The following is an 18645-nucleotide window of genomic DNA, read 5'->3' on the forward strand; positions in this document are numbered from 1 at the left end:
TTTTTCGCACAAATTTTGCCTTCGAAGTTTCTGATCGGAGAGAGGGAATCGCGACATTTTTGTGTCCAATTCCTGAATCCAAAATTGATGTTTTAGGAACAGCATATATATATATATATATAGGGATTAAAATTGTATAAAAATAGAGTAGAAATCCTAGCAAAACGATGAACAAGACTAGAGAGAGAGAGAGAGAGAGCAAGAGAGCGTTGATGAATGAGTTGGGTTTAAGAGAAAATTAGCAAAACCTCTACATATCAACATGTACGAAGAACGTGAGAACTTGCATTAACTCATTAAACAACATATCAACAACTTCTCTTCCACAACAATCAATCAAAACCTCCACATACGATGATCCCATACTCCCATGCTTTCAACATTTTAAAACAAGAAAAAAAAAAATGGGCTCCACATGGGCCGATGTAGCAATAAGGTAATAAAGTTCATGATACACCATAAAATTGGTCACTTAAAGGCATGTGACCCCCCCGAGTATGAGTATAAAAAGCATTACAAATGTGCAATCATAAAAGATTTTTATCGAACATAAAGACCATATAACTTACAAATTTGATGTACTTGATAGCCATGCAATCGACGCTCCCGTTGTTATCTCTTCCCAGCCCCTAGCGGGAAGACTACATTTGAAGTACATGCAAATCAATTAAACAAAATATAACACCAAAATATTGTACAAGTGGAGATGGTTAAATGAAAAAACTCAAAAATAAGGGACATATGAGCAAACAACTTTTTTATTAGGCGCTAGTAACCAAAAGCAAGACTCTAAACAAAATAAATAAATAAATGGGGTAACAGTAGTCAACTAAGATTATAGCAAAATCCTTTTTATTATTGTTTATTTATTTTTTTATTCTATCAAACATGATTGGACAATTTGGACAACAAAAAATCAGAAGGAAGCCCAAAAATCTATTTGAAACAATTTTTCCCAGAAATACATACTTCACTTTGAAAAATCAATAAAAAAGAAATTCTCAAACAATTTGCATGAAACCAAGTCCATTGGAAGCTTAAACACACAATTTTTCTTCTATCAATTTAAATCAATAAATTTTCTTACCGATTAAATAAGGTTTGAAGGAAGAGATAGGAAGAATTCTGCTTACAAAACAAGGATCACAGCATGTTAAGATTAACTTCAAAAATCCATACTAATTTCAAAATCCAATCAATTTGAGCCAAAACAAAAACCTGTAAACTCATTAATAATAACTGATATCACATAATTTGAAGTGATTATTGTTAATTATGCTCGTGAGTTTGAAACGTATTCGTTCACGTGATCTTTTGGACATTTAATAGAGAAACAAACAAGTCTTTTTCTTTGTCATTGTATAAAAAAGAACAAGTGATAAATACCAAAAAGTGCCATACATACCTCATCGGTTCGCAACACAACAAATTGGTCTCTGCTGGTTATATGTGACAACACCTCACTTCAGGGACGGATATAAGTCCAAAATCCTTAATAAAGTAGTCCCCAAAGGCTCTAGACATTGCCAATCTGGGGCATTCCTCATTCGGCAGCCAAATTTTATGCACCACAGGCTTGTCGTTTAAACTGAACACTCTTCCTTTGTACTGATTTATCCATTCAGCCTCATCTGTCAAACAATGTTGATAATGTAAACACAATGTTCATATAATTTTTGAGACACAAAGAAAGTGAGGAAGAGAGAGACTCACGAGGTAAATTGTGGTTGAAATAACAGTCATAATGCAGTAGGGGAGCTCCAAGGAATTAATAGTGAGGAAACAAGTCATAATGACTTTAATATGATGTTATTTTCCTAGCCTTCCGTAAGCATGTAACATGTAAGCCCGTCCATTGTCACATAATCCCATAACCTCCTTGCTTTCACGACCCTCCAGCTGCCAGAAAACTCACACACCTATGATTTTTAAATAACACTCCACATGAGACTCATACGAGGACCCAGGAAAATAATTTCAATACCAAAATAAACCACCAGACGAATAATACAGATTCAACTTAGAATAAGTTACATCATACTTAGAAATGTTTTCTAAATAAGTTAGAAATACTATCACAACATAGTTATACTAATGCAGTAGGGGAGCTCCAAGGAATTAATAGTAATTACAAAATAATTCCATATTTAAGGCCTTAACACCTTACAAAATAACTCCACTAGAATTAGCAATTATATAACTATTCTATCCAGGTATAGGAGCCTTGCACTTTCGACGATTATGACCATTCTCGCCGCATCGCGAACAGTGTAACGACCTTACATTTTGAAATTGTGATTCGATTCGTTTAATACGAGGTCGTCCAGGGGGACGTGTTACCGCAGGAGGCCTAAGATGGGAAGCACCTTCACCGTCAGCAGCAGCAACAGCAGCTGCATTCGGCATATCATGCATGGGGACAGAAGACATGAGATGTTCACATAGTTTTTGTTGTGTTTCAACCCTAAACCATGGATCAACCATCTCATAAATATTTAAAGATAATTCATGGATGGCATAGCATGCATGCGAACAAGGAATCCCACTCATGGTCCACTTCAAACAACTACAAGAATTTTCACTGCCAAATACCACCCTGAATGGTTTTCTGTCTCGATCATATATTGTACACTCAGTAGGCGAAACACGCATCGACTGAAAACCAAGAGCTAACTCTTGCTCTTTTTTTATTTTCTCCTCAATATGATCCCCAACCGGGATAGTCCACTTCTGAACGTCCAAACTCTTTTGGTATAAAAATTTGCTGAGTCTTTGCATGTGTGTATCCATCAACCTTGTGATTGAAAAAACCCTCTCTTCTTTCACCCATGCATTGAAGGACTCTGCTTGATTGGTGTATAATTTATCCCAACGCTTGGAAGTAAACATAGCATTTGACCAATGTTCAGGTGAATTCGCCAAAACCCAATCGCATAACTCCCCTCGAAATACCCGCATGGCAGCCAATGCATTCTTATACTCATCTACAGTTCGAGCATATGCAATTTTATCGAGTAATTTTTTCGCATGCTCTTTACCCGAAGCCCTCAATCCTAAACTTTGTCTCCCAAGAATGGATGTAGAAAAATTCGCCGTTAGGTGACGAAGACACCATGAGTGGTACTGGGAGCCAAAAATATCTCTAATACAACTTATTAGGCTCGGATGCCTGTCGGTTAAGATTGTCACAATGCGACCATCTAGAATCTCTTTCACCTTGCTCAAGAACCAATGCCAATCATCATCATTCTCAGAAGAAACAACAGCATACGCCAAAGGCCACAAGCCATCATTCGCATCGAACCCCGTTGCACCAAGCATTGTTCCTTTATAATTGCCACTCAAGTGGCAAGCATCGATTGCTAACATGGGCCTGCAATAGTTGATGAAACCTCGTATGGAGCACCCATAAGCTACAAACACTCGCTTAAATCTCCTATCATCCGTGCACTCCCACGATGTAATTGTCCCAGGAATATATTCTGCTATTCGTTCACACAACCACGGGACTAAAATATAGCTATCCTTGGGATTTCCCTCAATGATATGACGTGCACACTCCTTAGCTCTCCACGATTGCATGTAAGTCATTTTAGCAGAAAATTCACCGTTTATGTCTGTGGAAATAGTCTTGGGGGTGCATTTAGGATTGTCCCTAACCTTGTTCACAATAGCTCGACCCATTTCCTTCGACCAAAAAATGGCTTTATAATCTGAAATGTCTTGAGCAGTGTGAGTGTGAACATTATTAAACCGCTTGATTCTCACTATATCACCACTTCCTTCACAACCAGCTGATAATTTCCATGGACAATTATTAACCTCGCACACAACTCTATAATATTTTCTGCTATTGTCCAAGTACTTGAACCGAAAATGATTACGAAGACCAAACAAAACGAGTGCATCTTTGAAATCATTTAGGCTGTCAAAAAGCTGATCCACGCAAAGAATGTCATCAATGTGTCGGAAAGAATCCCGATGCGCATTTATCGGAGGAAATGAAGACGTTGACGCAACACTTTGTAGAAGACCAATTGGCGATGTGGCTTCAACAAATTGTCTACAAGTGGATAAAAAGGTATATTAAAAATCACATAACCTATGCAGCGCATACATCAATGTATTACTTTAAATATATGTGTCTTACCTCTCACTATGATCAGTAGGAATTGTGCATGATGCAATTACAGGCTCTGCATCTTCCATATACACATTTAGCATGGGACCACTCACTAGAAGCATCACTCTAAATCCAGATTCTCCCGTCATCCTCAAAAGTTCATTCTTGTTAGATTCGGTGGTATAATATATGACTTTACCACTCATGTTTGAAGATGAACGTTGTTGTAACTCATTTATAAATGATTCGTATGTTGTTGTTGTTGTTATCATAAAAGGGTCTGTGACACCGCCGATGTATATAATTTCCCCATTCTCATTTTTGTCAATTTTCCCATCAAATCGACAATAGCATATAATTTGTCTCTCATCCATTTGTCCAACTGCTTCGAAAATTGACTCATTAGTTTAAAAAAAAAAACTAAATATGAAGTTCAAAAAAAAATGAAATATAAAACAATTAAATATCATAATTATATAATGTAATTTAGAGATCTATTTACACCGAAACACTACTAATTCCCTCAATAGGGATAGGCGGTGTCAAGATTAAACTTTTCCTAAACACACACTACAGACCTTTTTCAAATCAAAATACAACCACAAAATCAATGCCATTGATTACTAGATAATTGTATCACTATGTGTACAACAAACATATATACAAGATGAGGGAGATTATGAGATGAATAGAGAGTTAAATGGGACAATATAGATTGAAAATAAAAAAATTGAGAGTTAAATAGAGAGAGAGCAGAGTGTTGAATATTTTTCACACACAAATATTATATGTGTAAGTCTTGAAAATGGGGGAGACAAGTACAAGGGAATGTTGGAATAATAAATTAATACTAAATACATTTTTTTTATAAATTAATGCTAAATACATATATTAAAAAAGCCTCATTCATAGAGTTTGCTAGCTTTTGCATCAATTCTATCATGTGCGTAGATGCCTAAAGACATATTACACAGAGGTATACTCTACATGCCATTTGAGAAAGAGGCAACAATCTTGAATAATTCTTGATCTAAATTGAGTTATAATAATTAATTATACATAAAAACTAATTGGACTACCTATGTGTTGGTGGCTTTGAATTTTAACTCCTAAATTCCTACGTTCTGCTGAGGATTTAGTCTGCAGTCATCAAAGAGCCTTGAATATATAGCTTGAATACAGATATAGCTGATTTAGTCTGACTCTTTTTGTAGGAAGATACAGATATAGCTGATTTTACATAGATATTATTTTCTAACGGAGTGAATTGATACTACTCATAGCTATCGACCAATATTGTGGTGTGTATTGGTTATAACTGACAATGTCAATTTAAAATTTCAAATGGATATAACCATGGTCAGTATTAATGGTTTTAACTAAATTTTGATATTTCCATTAAAATGGTATCTCTCTTTGATTTTGGATCATGTGTGTGGTTATTAAATTATGTGTTGATTTGTAAGGTTGCTTTCAGATTTGGACAAAAATAAAATGAAAGTCTTGATAGTTTGTTGATGTAATGAGCTTAAAAATTTAAAATTATATGCTTTGAATATATATCTATATCAGTCCATGGCAACTACTGCTTAATGATAAATAAGCCGTGAAACTACTTTGATCATATGGAGCTTATTAGTTGCATCATGATTACTACTAGTTTTGTGTATGTGTTCCATTATGTACTAGTTAATGTGTGGTATTTAGGCTTATGGCCAGTGTGTGTGTGTTAAAATCATGTATAAACATACATATATATGACAAAGTCGTGTTATGTTTAAATATATCAGCCTAACTCTTGTAAAAATTAGAACAAATTCATGTTGGTTTGGATGACTCCTAAAGGTTTTTTGTTTGGAAGGTTAAACAAGTATTATTATACCATTTCTCTCATTCCTTCTCTTTCTCCTTCCAAATCGAGGTACGTTAGGGTTTTCTCTCCCCTAATGGCACACGTGTTCTATGGACCTGTATTAGAGTATAGTTCACACTATGATTCTTAAGATTGATGTGCTTATTGACGGTCCAGTGCTGTTTCAATCTCCTCCTAACAGCACTTAACATAATCATAAACTAGATTTAGCTCAGCCATTTTGTCTTGAAGTTTTTCCTCAATCTCATTGGGAAGCTATTCATGTAGTGGCTGAAATATGTTTGTTTTTTTATGATCCAAACACACTCAAACAAACAAGAACAGTGACCAATAGCTAGCCGCAGAAGTTACAATAGGTGTAGCTAGCCTATGACAAGTGTGTTTGTGTTAAAATCTAGGTCATACAATTCTTTTTAACAGGTGTAAATCTAGCTCCCATTCTCACGATTTGTTTGTAATTTAATTTTGTTGCTTTTGCGCTCTATCTACCACTTTATGCGACTTAGTATAAAACCAAATATAAATATTAACTTACTGAATTTTTCTGTTACTATCAAATACCATTAAAGCAAAATTACAAAATTAGACCCTCCCTCACAAGAAACAAAATTTTAAGAATTTATTAATCACTCTAATCGATTGCAATAGGCTGCCAACATAGTTAATTGAGAGTCGATAATTCAAAGAGCATTTCATTTTATTTTTGTCCAAAGCTGAAAGCAACCTTACAAATCAACACATAATTTCATAATCACACACATGATCCAAAATCAAAGAGAGATACCATTTTAATGGAAATATAAAAAAATAAGATGTTTGGATACAATTGAAAATCAAAAAATAAAAGTACATGAAGCACCAGATTTAAAATTAGATTCCTCATAAGTACAAATAATTCTTTGAGACTACGCTTTCATGAGTACAAATAATTCTTTGGGAGCTCCGAGAATTAGTGGGGTAAAACCATGTATATCTCGATTGCGAGAAATATATATAATGCAGCTAAAAGAGCATAGGCAGATTTAATAAGGCAATCCCCACAAAAATCTATAAACTCTACCATGTTTGAAGGCTTTTCTCTTAAAACAGACTTTAGTAGTACTACACTTATCTGTTTCCCATTGAAAACTTTAAATCACCCATTAGCTGTTTTGATTTTGATTTTGATTTTGATTTTGATTCCTTTCCTAGTGCAAAGACATGTAGTATCCGTATTCACCTTCACATAAAGGTGGTGTCTTTGGTTTGATTGTAGTGCCAGAGTTTTGGACCAAAAAAATCAGATCCACCTCAAAGAGAGAGAGAGAGCTCTCTCATGTAGCCTTTTCAAAACAGAGCAAAATACAAAGAAATATTGTCAGTGTTCCCTCAACCTCTTCACTCCTCATTTATGAAACCTGTCTTTCTTTATTTATTTGACATCAAAGCTCTATCAAGTGAAATTCTCAACTCAACTCACAATATTATATATATATATATATATATATATATATATATATATATATATATATATATAATATGTTTTTGGAGTAAGTGTTGTGATTCTGTACACAATAGGAGATTATTTATTATCTATTATTAGAAAATCGAACAGATAAAATGAGAAACTTTGGGAATACCCCCCCTAAGGTAGTGTGTTTAATTGTGGCATTCATATTAAGTCATCAATTTAATATGTATGTTCCACAATATATTTATATATATGCACGGGTGTAGAATATATTAGATAAAAAAGTAGTGTTACTCTTCAATTTATACAAAAAGTAATGTTACTCTTCAATTTAGTTCTAACTTCTATTTCTACTTTGATTCCAAATAATGCAAAGAGGTGTCATATTCTGATCTGGTATAGAGAATGCTACTCAAAACCTAATTCTCAGAAAGCTTAATTTCTCTATTAAGCTCTCCTCTTCGCACTTCTTCAGCTCTCACGGCTGTTGGGGAAGTTCTTAAAAAATCGGCAAACTCTCTCTCATCTCCCAGAGAAATGCTGCCCAGAATTGACGAGAGTGGCAGGTTTTGCAGCCCCAGAGCCGCCAGAGAGATCACCTTCTATGTCCCCCTCTTACCAATTTTTGTTTTTCTGTGTGTGTATATATATAGAAAGTTCGGGCTATTTGTTTTGGTTCTTTGATGGGTTGAAAATTGCTTGAATTTCAATGTCAGGATAATTATTTATGCGGCGTGTTTGGAGGGTTATGACCCAATTCGGCTATTCAAGAAGAATCAACGCCCGAAGAGGTATTAGTATTACCAATGCTATGTCTTGTTTTATGACAATATGTTTATCTTCGGAGGAGTTTTTCTGCATCCCTTTTGATAAAACTGAATAAGTACTTAATTTATTTATTTATTATTATTTATATAACTGGTGTTTAGATAACTACCTACTGCTTTATATTTTCTCTTTTTCATCTCGTTAGAAACTAAATAACTTCCAAAGCATCAGTCTTGGACAGAATTTTGATCGAAATTTACTTCTTTCTTTCATTCTCTCTTTCTTTTCCCGTAAATACAATTTAGACGTAAAGGTCATATAACAGTTTTCCCATTATTGTTCGTGTCTTGTATTTTCAACTGAATTTGGGCTTAGGTATAAAGCAGCTTGCACTCTTCACCGGTTGGGGGGGGGGGGGGGGGGGGGGGGGGCGGGGGGAACTTGTAAGCATATCTAGAAATTTGTTGTTTAAAACCATTCAAATTTCATGAACAGATGGTGAAGAAATCTTTTCCATTTCTGGTCATTGCATGGCAATATCTTAGACTAAATTTTTTAATCGTTTAAAAATGTTAACATATTCAATCAGTCTACTAAAAAGAATTATTTATCTAATTTATTTAAATGTTGGTAATTATCAGACACCAAGGCCATCACTGACATGCTCTAAAATGCTATGTTTCCCTAGTGAAAACATTTACCAAAGACTTCCAACCTTGTAAGCTAAGGCACAAATCATAGCATAACCATGAAGATTTGTTACTTCATCTATAAGGCACAAACAGAGTAGCTTCTTCCCTTTTGTTTTATATTGAGAACTAAAATCTTTATTAGTGATTCTTAACACCCAAGATATTAATCATGAAATTATTATAAAGCATTTTCATTTAATTGAACCAAACTCAAATTTTATATTTAATTACATTTCAACCACTAAACCACAACAAATATAGTATGTATGAAAAACTTGTTTTTAATTTAATATTGTAGAACCAATACTAGTAATCTTAAACAATTCTTTTACTAAGCAAATGCAAATGGGAATGTAGATTTCACAAACATTTGATAACAAGTGTCCCTACCCAAAGACTATCACATGCATGCCTCTTTACAGTTTACATTCATTGATTGTATCATAAGGTCTCCAGAGCAAATGACTTATGAAGATAGGATTTAAGCTTGTTACCTTGGCACAAGCTAGTTAGCTAACTAGTGAAATCCAACAAAAAGCCTGTAGGCACCACACGTACTGCCACTTGCTTCCACATGGTCCTAGTAAATTTAAAGAACATGAATTATTTGGATTTAGGGACATTGAATCTCTACTATACACAGGTAGGCATTAACAGTACAATGTTTAAGTTTTAAGATCAGATTAATGTTCTATAAAAAAAAATTCAGCAGGTAACAAAGGACATGCATGGAAATTTGTTTTTTATCCTGTTTAATTATGTTTTCTTCAGCAAATTCCGAGTATTTTAAGTATGAAAACCCATGCTAGTGGAAAGATTGTAGGATAACATTTGGGATTTCAGTTCAGTCAACGTATAAAGAAAGCATGAACTCTTCAAAAACAAGCAAACCTAATTACAAAAGAAGAAGAAGAAAAATAAAAAATAAAAAAAAAAACATTTGATTAATTAAGTATCTACTTTATGAAAATTTTGCCTTTGTTGGTGGGATAAAACTGAGTTTTAAAAATTAATTTTGTCACGCACAAGAGAGCAACATTTTGTTACGCACATTTCAAACATATACAACAAACAGAGCAACAACAATCTTGATTGCAGAATAGAAATTATATATATATGATTGCATAATAGAAATTATAAGAGGAGAATATATATAAACATAACCTACATGAAAATCAGACATCCAATTGGAAAAAAAAAAAAAAAAAAAAAATTATAACACTAAATCAGGACCATAATCATCTAAAATATAAACGTGTGTGTGTTAAGAGGGAGAGAGTACTTACCATATTACTAGAACAACAATAAATGAATGGCAGAAGTGCTTCGCTGGGTTACAGAGAGGGCGCACCAACGACGGTTAGACGTGGAGAAGTGCTTTGCTGTTACAGAGGGGGAAAGAGAGAGGGCTTGAATGAGGGTTAGGGCTCAACGGCTACGCTTCAATCCTGTTACAGAGATGGGGGGAGAGAGAGAGAGGGCTCTTAAGGGCTCTTCACGAATGAGATGAGGGAGGGTTAGGGTTCCATGTTCGGTGATGCTGTGTTTGCCTGGGCTTGCTTCGCTGGATTTGTGACTGTGTATTTTAGGGCAACAATGCTTTAGAGTTGAGTGACTAAATTAAACGGGGGCAATAAGGTAAATGTGCTGGAATAGTGAGAAGGGCATTTTAGGCACCACAAGTTTTAAACAGTAATAATTCATGTGCCATGTCATCAATTTAGTCAACCTCATTTTTAAGAAATATGAGACTTTGACTCAGCCTCTTGGTAAATATGAAACTCTAACCCCATTTATATGTAATAATCCCTTTAAAAAATGTAAAGCACTCTTAAAAAACGTAAAGATTTTCTGACACATATTTTTAATTTTATTATCAAAATTTAAACATATTTTTAATTTTATGATCAAAATTTAAATATAGTGAAAATTTTATAGTTTTAATATTTAATTATAACAATATTCCGTATATTTTTTAAGTTAATACTGTCATTTTAATCATTGTAACTATACGGTACTCAAATTAAATCTGAAAGAAAGGGATTGGGAGTTTAGCCACAGCGTGATGAGCTGACTCCTTTCCTTCCCTAGCCCTAGGTTTTTTTTCATCCACCTTCTTCCACCGTACACTGCGCTCTTTCCCGCCATCTCTAAATACAGTTCCGGCCGCTATGGCCGGTGCCTCCAGGTTCGTCATGCTGCTCACCACCCCATTCCCTCTCCACTTGCGTCCCTCACTCCTCCGAATCGCTCGCCATTCTCGCCATTTCCGGTTATCGTCCCTCTCTGTCACTCCTCACCACCTGCCTCACTCTCCTACTACCACTTGTCGCACCAATTCAGTTTTCCTACTCAGAGCCTCTCAAAAAGAAATTCATACCCAGACCAGCCATTTTGGAGACTCCCTCGACTTCTCATCCCCCAACTCTCCGGCTTCGCACCCATGGCCTGAATGGTCTAAACTCGTAGACAACCTCTATGCTTGTAGGTATCAGGGGCACGGAATAGGGGCTGAGGAAGACGCATTTGTGGCGTATGAGAATTTGTCAAACCATTTTGTTCATGCTGCAAGCGCGTGTTTGGCATTTGCTCGTCATCGTTCCGATCTTGTGAGGTTTGTTGCTTCCTCTTTTCTTGTCTCCTTAACTATATATAATTTTATTTATGTTTCTATTGAAGCACTTAACTCTCTCTCTTGGGTACAGGTCACTTTCTAGGAGAGACATCGAGGTGGTTGTAGAAAAAGGAACGCCATTTCTGTTCAAAAATGCTCTTGACACTGCAAGAAGGATGAGGCCTTTTATGGACAGAAGCAGAAGCAATGTAAGCCAAATAGTATTTCTATGCTCATGAAGTTCTGCTTGAAATGTAGGCTTTTTAATTGTTTCATTTGTATAGAAATGGTTTAAGTTCATGGTGTTGGGATAGCTTTCTGTTTATTTAGTATTTACTTCCTTTGTCCTATAATCAGTGTTGATCTATGTGAATCCAACTTACAAAACTAACCTAACAAATTTAAACTTTTACTTTATTGATTTGATAACATTTTCGAAGCCTAAGGACAATCTAAGAAAGCTTAAATTTGAAGCATTTCAAAAAGAAAAGTAGACACTTGTTTTGGGACATCACAAAATGGAAAGCTTGACACTTATTATGGGATGGGTGGAATATTTCTTTTGGCGCTGTAATAGAAATTTGAACCTGCCTTATTTGCTGAAAGAATGGATAAAATTATGCATATAGGTGTTTAGCAAAAAGAAGAGAGCTGGAATAAGTGGTGTTGATGATTATGTGATGGTGGTGATATGAAATTTGGGGAGCATTGCTAGTAGCAGTAGAGGTTGGAAGGAGATGTTTGTGCGAGGGGTGATGGATTATTGTTGGTAGTTGTGTTTGGCATGTGGTGCTATTAGTGCAGCATCTGCAAGTGGTATGTTTGTTGAATTTTAGTTCAGATATGGCTAGTATTTGAGACACAATTGGAATAGTTCATGATTCTACTAGGACAGAACAGGATAATATCATTTTCATTGTAAGATGGCCCAATGGGTCCATTTTGAATGCTTAGTTAGAGCTTGAAACACAATATAAGTTTGGAATGCATGTTGGGATCTCTTTTCTTTTTGCTTTCCATTTTTTTATTTTTTATTTTTTGCTTTTTTCTTTCTTTCTTTTATTTACTTGAAAAACTTATGAAGGAGAGAATAACTTGAAAATGAAAATAAATTTAGAAAATCTCCATAACTTAATTTGGGTGCATAATTATGCTGGTGTCATGGGCTCATAGGTGCAATATGACAGCCAAGCTCTTAGTTTGACCATTATAAGAACACACAAATGTGGGAAGATAAATGATGTGATAGAATGCACTTGTGCCAATAAATCTGATTTGACGAAGGAAATTAATTTTTCGACACACTCAAAGGATTGGCATAGCTTTATGATGACTTATCAAAAAAATTGGTTGAACCACTTTAAATTTGATGATATCTTTGTGACCCCGAAGAATTAGGATAACTGTTCTTCAACACATTTTATAAAATTCAACAGAGCTTTATGGTGAGTTACCATCTGGTGGAGCCTCCAGATGGATGTACTGTGTATAACCCAAGAATCCACAAGTACTTGTCATCCAGAACAATAATCATGGATGATGGATCTGAGCTCTTTGTAGCTCTGAGAGTGAAGTTCATGATACCATTGGATATTATACTATGCATGATGTTGGAAGACGAGGAGTTGTTGAGGTTTGATTGGACGGGAGGTTGCAGAAAGGTAGTAATAAGTTCTTTGATGTTGACTCAAAGACAGAGGGGATGTCTTGGGTGGTGTCCACATCAGAATGAGGGAGGTAGTCAAGGATGGTCTGGGCTTATGGTTGTACTCAGTTTTGACAAAAGTTATGTGGAAGCCTTTGTAGTGAAGAAGTTTTGCTAGCTTGATAACTTATCAAAAAAAAAAGTTTTGCTAGCTTGATCATTGGGTTTTGTGTCTCCTTGAGCTGGGTATGGAATACACACAGCATGAGATTTGTCATCCGCACCAATGGAATAAATTTCTCTCTCTCAAATGACATATTAGAGAGGAGGAGGGGGTCTACTTTTTTTATAATCAAACTGCCCAAGAGAAGTTTCCGCAGTTCATCTATAAAAAATTATATTTCTTAAAACTAAGAACAGAGATAATTAGTAATTTAATTTACATGAACATTGAAGTTCAAATTAATTGTTTTTATAAAATTTTGAAGTCCAACTGCATGGTCATGGAAACATAACCATTTTTCTGTCAGAATAGATGATCAGGTCCTGTTTTAACTCTACTGTTGGAAGGTAAATATAGCATTTTATAAAGTAAACTGAGTAAATTTTGGCATGTTGGCTTGAAGAAAGAAAAAAAAAATGAAATAGAGGGAAAATTGGTTTTTTATATCTAGCGTGTTGATGATTTTCTATTACTGGGTCACCATTATTGTTCCATGACTGTATTTTAAGCATTCTGAAATATTGATGCAACTCTTACTCAACATTTCCCATTTCTGTTATGAATAATTTAATCAGGCGCGAAAAGCTTAGGAGGGCTTTGATGTGTGATCAACTACTCCTTTGGATTGGTTGATTTTGGCCATGCGATATTCTTTAGGTGAATATGAGAAGGAATAGGAGGTTCCTTTAGCTAAGTTATTCATTCATTGTTAAAAGGGCTTCAAATTTAACTGCGCGATACTTAATGAAATTTAGTTGCATACATTAAATGATCAAAGCATAAATTGCATGAAATGAATAAAGATGTGTATTACTTCTTAGAGAATTCAGATAAACAAATACAACTCACAGTCCGTTAAAATGAAGAGGAAAATAATGGTCACCAGTTGGCATGTAGAGGAAAAGGAGAAGTACATGGAAATTGAGGAACAAGATAAGAAAGGTGCAAGAAAATGCAAGAACTACAATCCAGGTGCTGGAAAATAGAGGTACTACTCTTTATAACGTAATATCATATGGCCAGATCATTCAATTATTTGCTTCGTCCACTTTTGCAAGTGCAAAAAGTAGCTCCTCGCAGTTCTCTTAACTTCTTGTGGCAAGTATCCTTTATGTTTTCCTATTAAACCTGTCATGAATCATTTAAGGAAACTGCTAAAATTCAAGAACCACCTGTTTAAGATCCAGCACTTTTTTTTTTTCTTCCCCCCGCTGTCATATATCATGCGGATTGAAAACTCATTTCTTTAGTCAATCAACATATCAACACTAACAAAAAAGATTTCTTGTCTCAACATTGAGACTTGTTACAACTCAAGAAATTTATCTCATATTATAGACAAATTAACATGTGTTGGGCATGAATTATACTCATGAGTGTCTAAAACTGTAGAGATCTTGTTTTCAGCCACAAATATGGTTTCTTTGTAGAAGAGTATTCTATTAAATAGTTTGTACGAGGGAAATGTGGGGACTATGTGTATTGTTTATAATTTGAAACTACTACTTTGGATAATTTTTTCCGGGCAAAGATGTAGGATTTGTTTGTTCAATTTAAAACTTCTGGATCGATCATTGGACAACTTGTGAAAAATATCTGTTGATTATTTTGGTGGATAACAATTTGTAGCAATTCTTTTGCTGGATAACAATTTCTTTGGTAAAGTGCGATTTTGGTGATTTTGATTTATTGCTGATCTCAGGACATTCGTGTACTCCATTCTTGATTTAGGTATTGAAGTAACAAGTACTCATCTATTTCCCCTCCCACACGACTAATTCTTTCTTGAAATTTAGGTGTTGGAATTTGAAGAAATACACATGGTTGATCTGATGAAGTATTTATTGAGTTATGCAAGCAATCCTAGTGTTTCTTCAGAGAACAACAATCTATACAATGGAAAGCTTGTTGAGTCATCTGTTCGTAATCTGTTGATACAATTGGCTGAGGTGAGCAGCAACATTCCGGAATTGAAGACCTCTTTTTCTATGGAGTATCAGTTACCAGATAGATATGGACAGACACCCAGACCACTTGGACAAAAAATTGAAATGAAAAGAGGTGATTGGATATGCCCAAGGTATGGTGTTCTTCAGATACCTTTTTGCTTCTATGCAATATCTGCTACTGGATAGAAAAGGACAAACACCAGGACCTCTTGGACAAAAAATTGAAATGAAAAGAGGTGTTGGATATTGCCCAAATATCCTTTCCTTTGTTTTACCTTTCTCCACAAAATAGTAACGGTATGGCAGTATCCTACTTGCCCCAAACTTAATCCATATGAAGTTTTTATTTTTCAGTTTCTATGATTATAGCATTTTGGCATTTTCAGTGCTTGTATATGGATATTTTACTTTCTTTGTGCAAGTAGCACCTTCATGCACATGCCTTTTTTACTCTTTGATTTAACACTATATTAACCGGATCTTGTTTGAAATGCTGGATTCTTGCATGGCTGTTTGTGGCATGCTTTCTGTTGGTCAACTTTTTTTACTATAATCTGTTTTGAGCAGGTGCAGTTTCATGAATTTTGCAAGGAACATTAAATGCCTTGAATGTGAGGAGGCAAGACCAAAAAGGCAGCTGACTGGTGGGGAGTGGGAGTGTCCTCAGTGAGAATTGCCTACTTTCTCTGCCTAACTAATAATCCCATATCTGTTTAGAATGTCAAATGGTGACATTAACTCTTTTTTTTGGTCACTCCAGATGTGATTTCTTTAATTATGGGAGGAACTTGGTATGCTTAAGGTGTGACTGCAAACGACCTGGAGAGGCTTCATTCGGCACTAGAAACTCCAGACCAGGTTTGGGATATAGTAATGGGGACTATGCAAATAAGGGTGATGTCGATAGCCGGTTGGCTGACAATGAAGAGAAGGCACAGCGGTGGTTTAGTAAGGTTTCTCAACCGGACAATGCATCTGATTTGAGCAAAGTTGCAGCTGATGAAGATTTTCCTGAAATCATGCCGTTGAGGAAAGGGGTAAACAGGTTTGTTGTAAGCACGAGGAAGACATCCCTGGAAAGGAGACTGGCCGATTCCCAATATAAAAGAAACTTAGGAGATGGTGGTTCTTCTACGGGTAATCATATTCAAACTCGGGATGCAAATAAGACCTTCAACAGAAGTTTGGATGAAATTCAAACTGTTAGACAAAATGCTGAGACAGAGAACAGCTCCTTTCCACGATTGAGTTCAGCTTCTTTACGGAACGGACATTCCAAAGAGAGCAGTTCCAGTTATGTTCCATTTGTGCCATTACCTGCTGACACGTTTGCTGAAAAATCTCAAAATTCAAGGACGGACAATGAGAAGGGGGACACAGAAAACCCTGAATCTCTCTCTTTGAAAGCCACTCGTGAGCAGACAGGTCATGTTTCAGGGAACAGTGAGTCTGCAGGATCAGGAGATGGGTTGCACTCTTCTGAAATGCCAGCTAGTCAGGCTGAGAACCAGGATAAGGAGAAGGACCAAGCTGGAAAGTCAGAGAGATGGTTTAAGAGGGTAGCAGAGCTGCATGATGTTACAGATCTGGCAAGTGAGATTTCAGATGAGGACTTCCCAGAGATTATGCCAATGCGTAAAGGAGAAAATCGATTTGTGGTCAGCAAGAAGAAAGATCGTTCTTTAACTTCACCAATGTACAAAAGACGAATGGCCATGGAGCAAGCAGGCAATACCAATTTTGTTCCCTTTGTCCCATTCCCGCCCGATTACTTCGCTAAAAAGGACAAAGAGCAGCGAACTGAGGCAGATGAAACTGTATTTAAAGCTACAGGTGAAAGTTCTTCCATTTCTACGAAACCAGAAAAACTTCCTGAGAATCTCGATAATGTCAAAATAGGGGTGTCTGATACAAAACAAGTGGAAAATAAACAGACCAGTCTTGGGAGGTGGACTTCAGAGTCTTATGTAGGTAGTTCAAATGAGAGAGAAACTGGTGCTGCTTACAGGACACAAATCAGTGAAAATCCAATTCAAAACTCCTCCTCTAATTTTCAGACTAATAGCAAGGATAGTTGGAGTACTGGATATAGTGGGAAAGATAATAGAACCGAAGGTACAAATATGGCTGGAAGTTTACCCCGACCAACTGAAAATCAGAATGTTAGGAGTAGCTGGACGGGGAAAAGCTTGGAGGGATCAGCAGTAAAGGAACCCGATCCTTTAGACATGTCAGAAGAGGCTAAGGCACAGAGGTGGTTCCGTCGTGTTGCCCAGATCAAGGATATCTCTGAGCTGAGCCAGATCCCTGATGAAGATTTCCCATCAATAATGCCCATGCGTAAAGGGGTGAACAGGTTTGTAGTAAGCAAGAGGAAAACACCATTGGAGAGGAGGTTGACATCTCCTCAGTATAAAAGGAATCTTCCAATTATAAGCTCCAATTCTCCGGAGAAAGAAAATGACAAAAACTGAAAAACATGGGAGCGATTTCTTGTGAGACTCTCACTTAGGTAATTATTCTCTTGGCAAATTTTGATCACTGTATTTAAGAATAAGACATTATTTTGAATGTGTATTATAATTATCACATTTTGGGGTGTTGGGAACATTTATGTGATCATTTTTGTTGAGGTTTTATGATAGTTACAAATTTTGTTTCACTTTGGTGCTAAGAATTGTTTCATTTTGATGCACAAACAGGATTATAGAATAAATATTTTGTGCTTTTTGGTTGTTCCGGCAATGATCGTTTGTTTTGGTCCGGAATGGTCCATTTTTCCAGCATGCAGGAACACAAGTTGGAATTGGGTACGCAGGTCGGGTGGGGTATGTATTGGAGAGTAAGATGCGTCAATTCTCAAAACAGAAGGGTACAAGGACACGGTCTAATATTGATATATATATATATATATATATATATATAAATTTCTTTTACTTTCTAGAATAAAATAGCATTTTGGTGTAGCATTGCGTCCTAAACAGGCATTTAACTCGTTTTGAGACTCTAATAAAACAAAATTAAAATTATTGTACTAGGTATACATTTTTCAGGTACATGTCTAATTAAATAAATGTGTTGGACACGTACCGTATTGTCTAAATGTCGTACATGGATGATTAATAGTTTTGAGAAGAGTCCACATTTCAAATAAGTTGAAGACAAGGTTGCCAGATACCATATACTTTTCCTACTTCCCCCTTCATGTGTGTGGCTGCAAATGTTTTTTAAACCAACCAAGTATTGGGAGTGTTCCTTTTAATTGTTAACATTAATTTTATAAAAATTAGGGTTGTGAATGATTTGAA

At 35.7% G+C, this 18645-nt stretch overlaps 1 protein-coding gene and 1 long non-coding RNA gene across 3 annotated transcripts; one reads left to right on the top strand and one right to left on the bottom strand.

The window, feature by feature from the left end:
* On the bottom strand, window positions 1–10223 carry LOC132313443 (uncharacterized). The gene is made up of 5 exons (XR_009483427.1): window positions 9401–10223; window positions 1714–1919; window positions 1406–1631; window positions 570–641; window positions 1–72 (listed from the first exon to the last, which is right to left on the bottom strand). It is a non-coding gene; the product is annotated as an uncharacterized LOC132313443 (long non-coding RNA).
* Window positions 10224–10931: 708 nt separating this feature from the next.
* On the top strand, window positions 10932–18518 carry LOC132313444 (zinc finger protein VAR3, chloroplastic). 2 transcript variants are annotated; one of them, XM_059812210.1, is made up of 6 exons: window positions 10932–11520; window positions 11612–11729; window positions 15185–15468; window positions 15905–16003; window positions 16098–17849; window positions 18122–18518. In XM_059812210.1, the coding sequence occupies exons 1-5, from the start codon at window positions 11078–11080 to the stop codon at window positions 17809–17811; spliced, it is 2658 nt and encodes an 885-aa protein (XP_059668193.1). In that variant the 5' UTR covers window positions 10932–11077; the 3' UTR covers window positions 17812–17849; window positions 18122–18518. The 2 variants fall into 2 exon arrangements, with proteins under 2 accessions (XP_059668193.1, XP_059668192.1); XM_059812209.1 differs by lacking the exon at window positions 18122–18518 and having other exon boundaries at window positions 10933–11520; window positions 16098–17999.
* Window positions 18519–18645: the final 127 nt, after the last annotated feature.

This window comes from Cornus florida, unplaced genomic scaffold (genome assembly GCF_030987335.1).
Source record: "Cornus florida cultivar Cherokee Brave unplaced genomic scaffold, ASM3098733v1 CherokeeBrave_3.0.0_Hap2_Chr06, whole genome shotgun sequence".
Classification (NCBI taxonomy): Eukaryota; Viridiplantae; Streptophyta; class Magnoliopsida; order Cornales; family Cornaceae; genus Cornus; species Cornus florida.

Coding starts and splice junctions, on each gene's coding strand:
- LOC132313444 (XM_059812210.1), top strand. CDS start 11,078: ATGGCCGGTGCCTCCAGGTTCGTCATGCTGCTCACCACCCCATTCCCT. Junction 11,521..11,611: donor CATCGTTCCGATCTTGTGAG/GTTTGTTGCTTC, acceptor TCTTGGGTACAG/GTCACTTTCTAGGAGAGACA. Junction 11,730..15,184: donor TGGACAGAAGCAGAAGCAAT/GTAAGCCAAATA, acceptor CTTGAAATTTAG/GTGTTGGAATTTGAAGAAAT.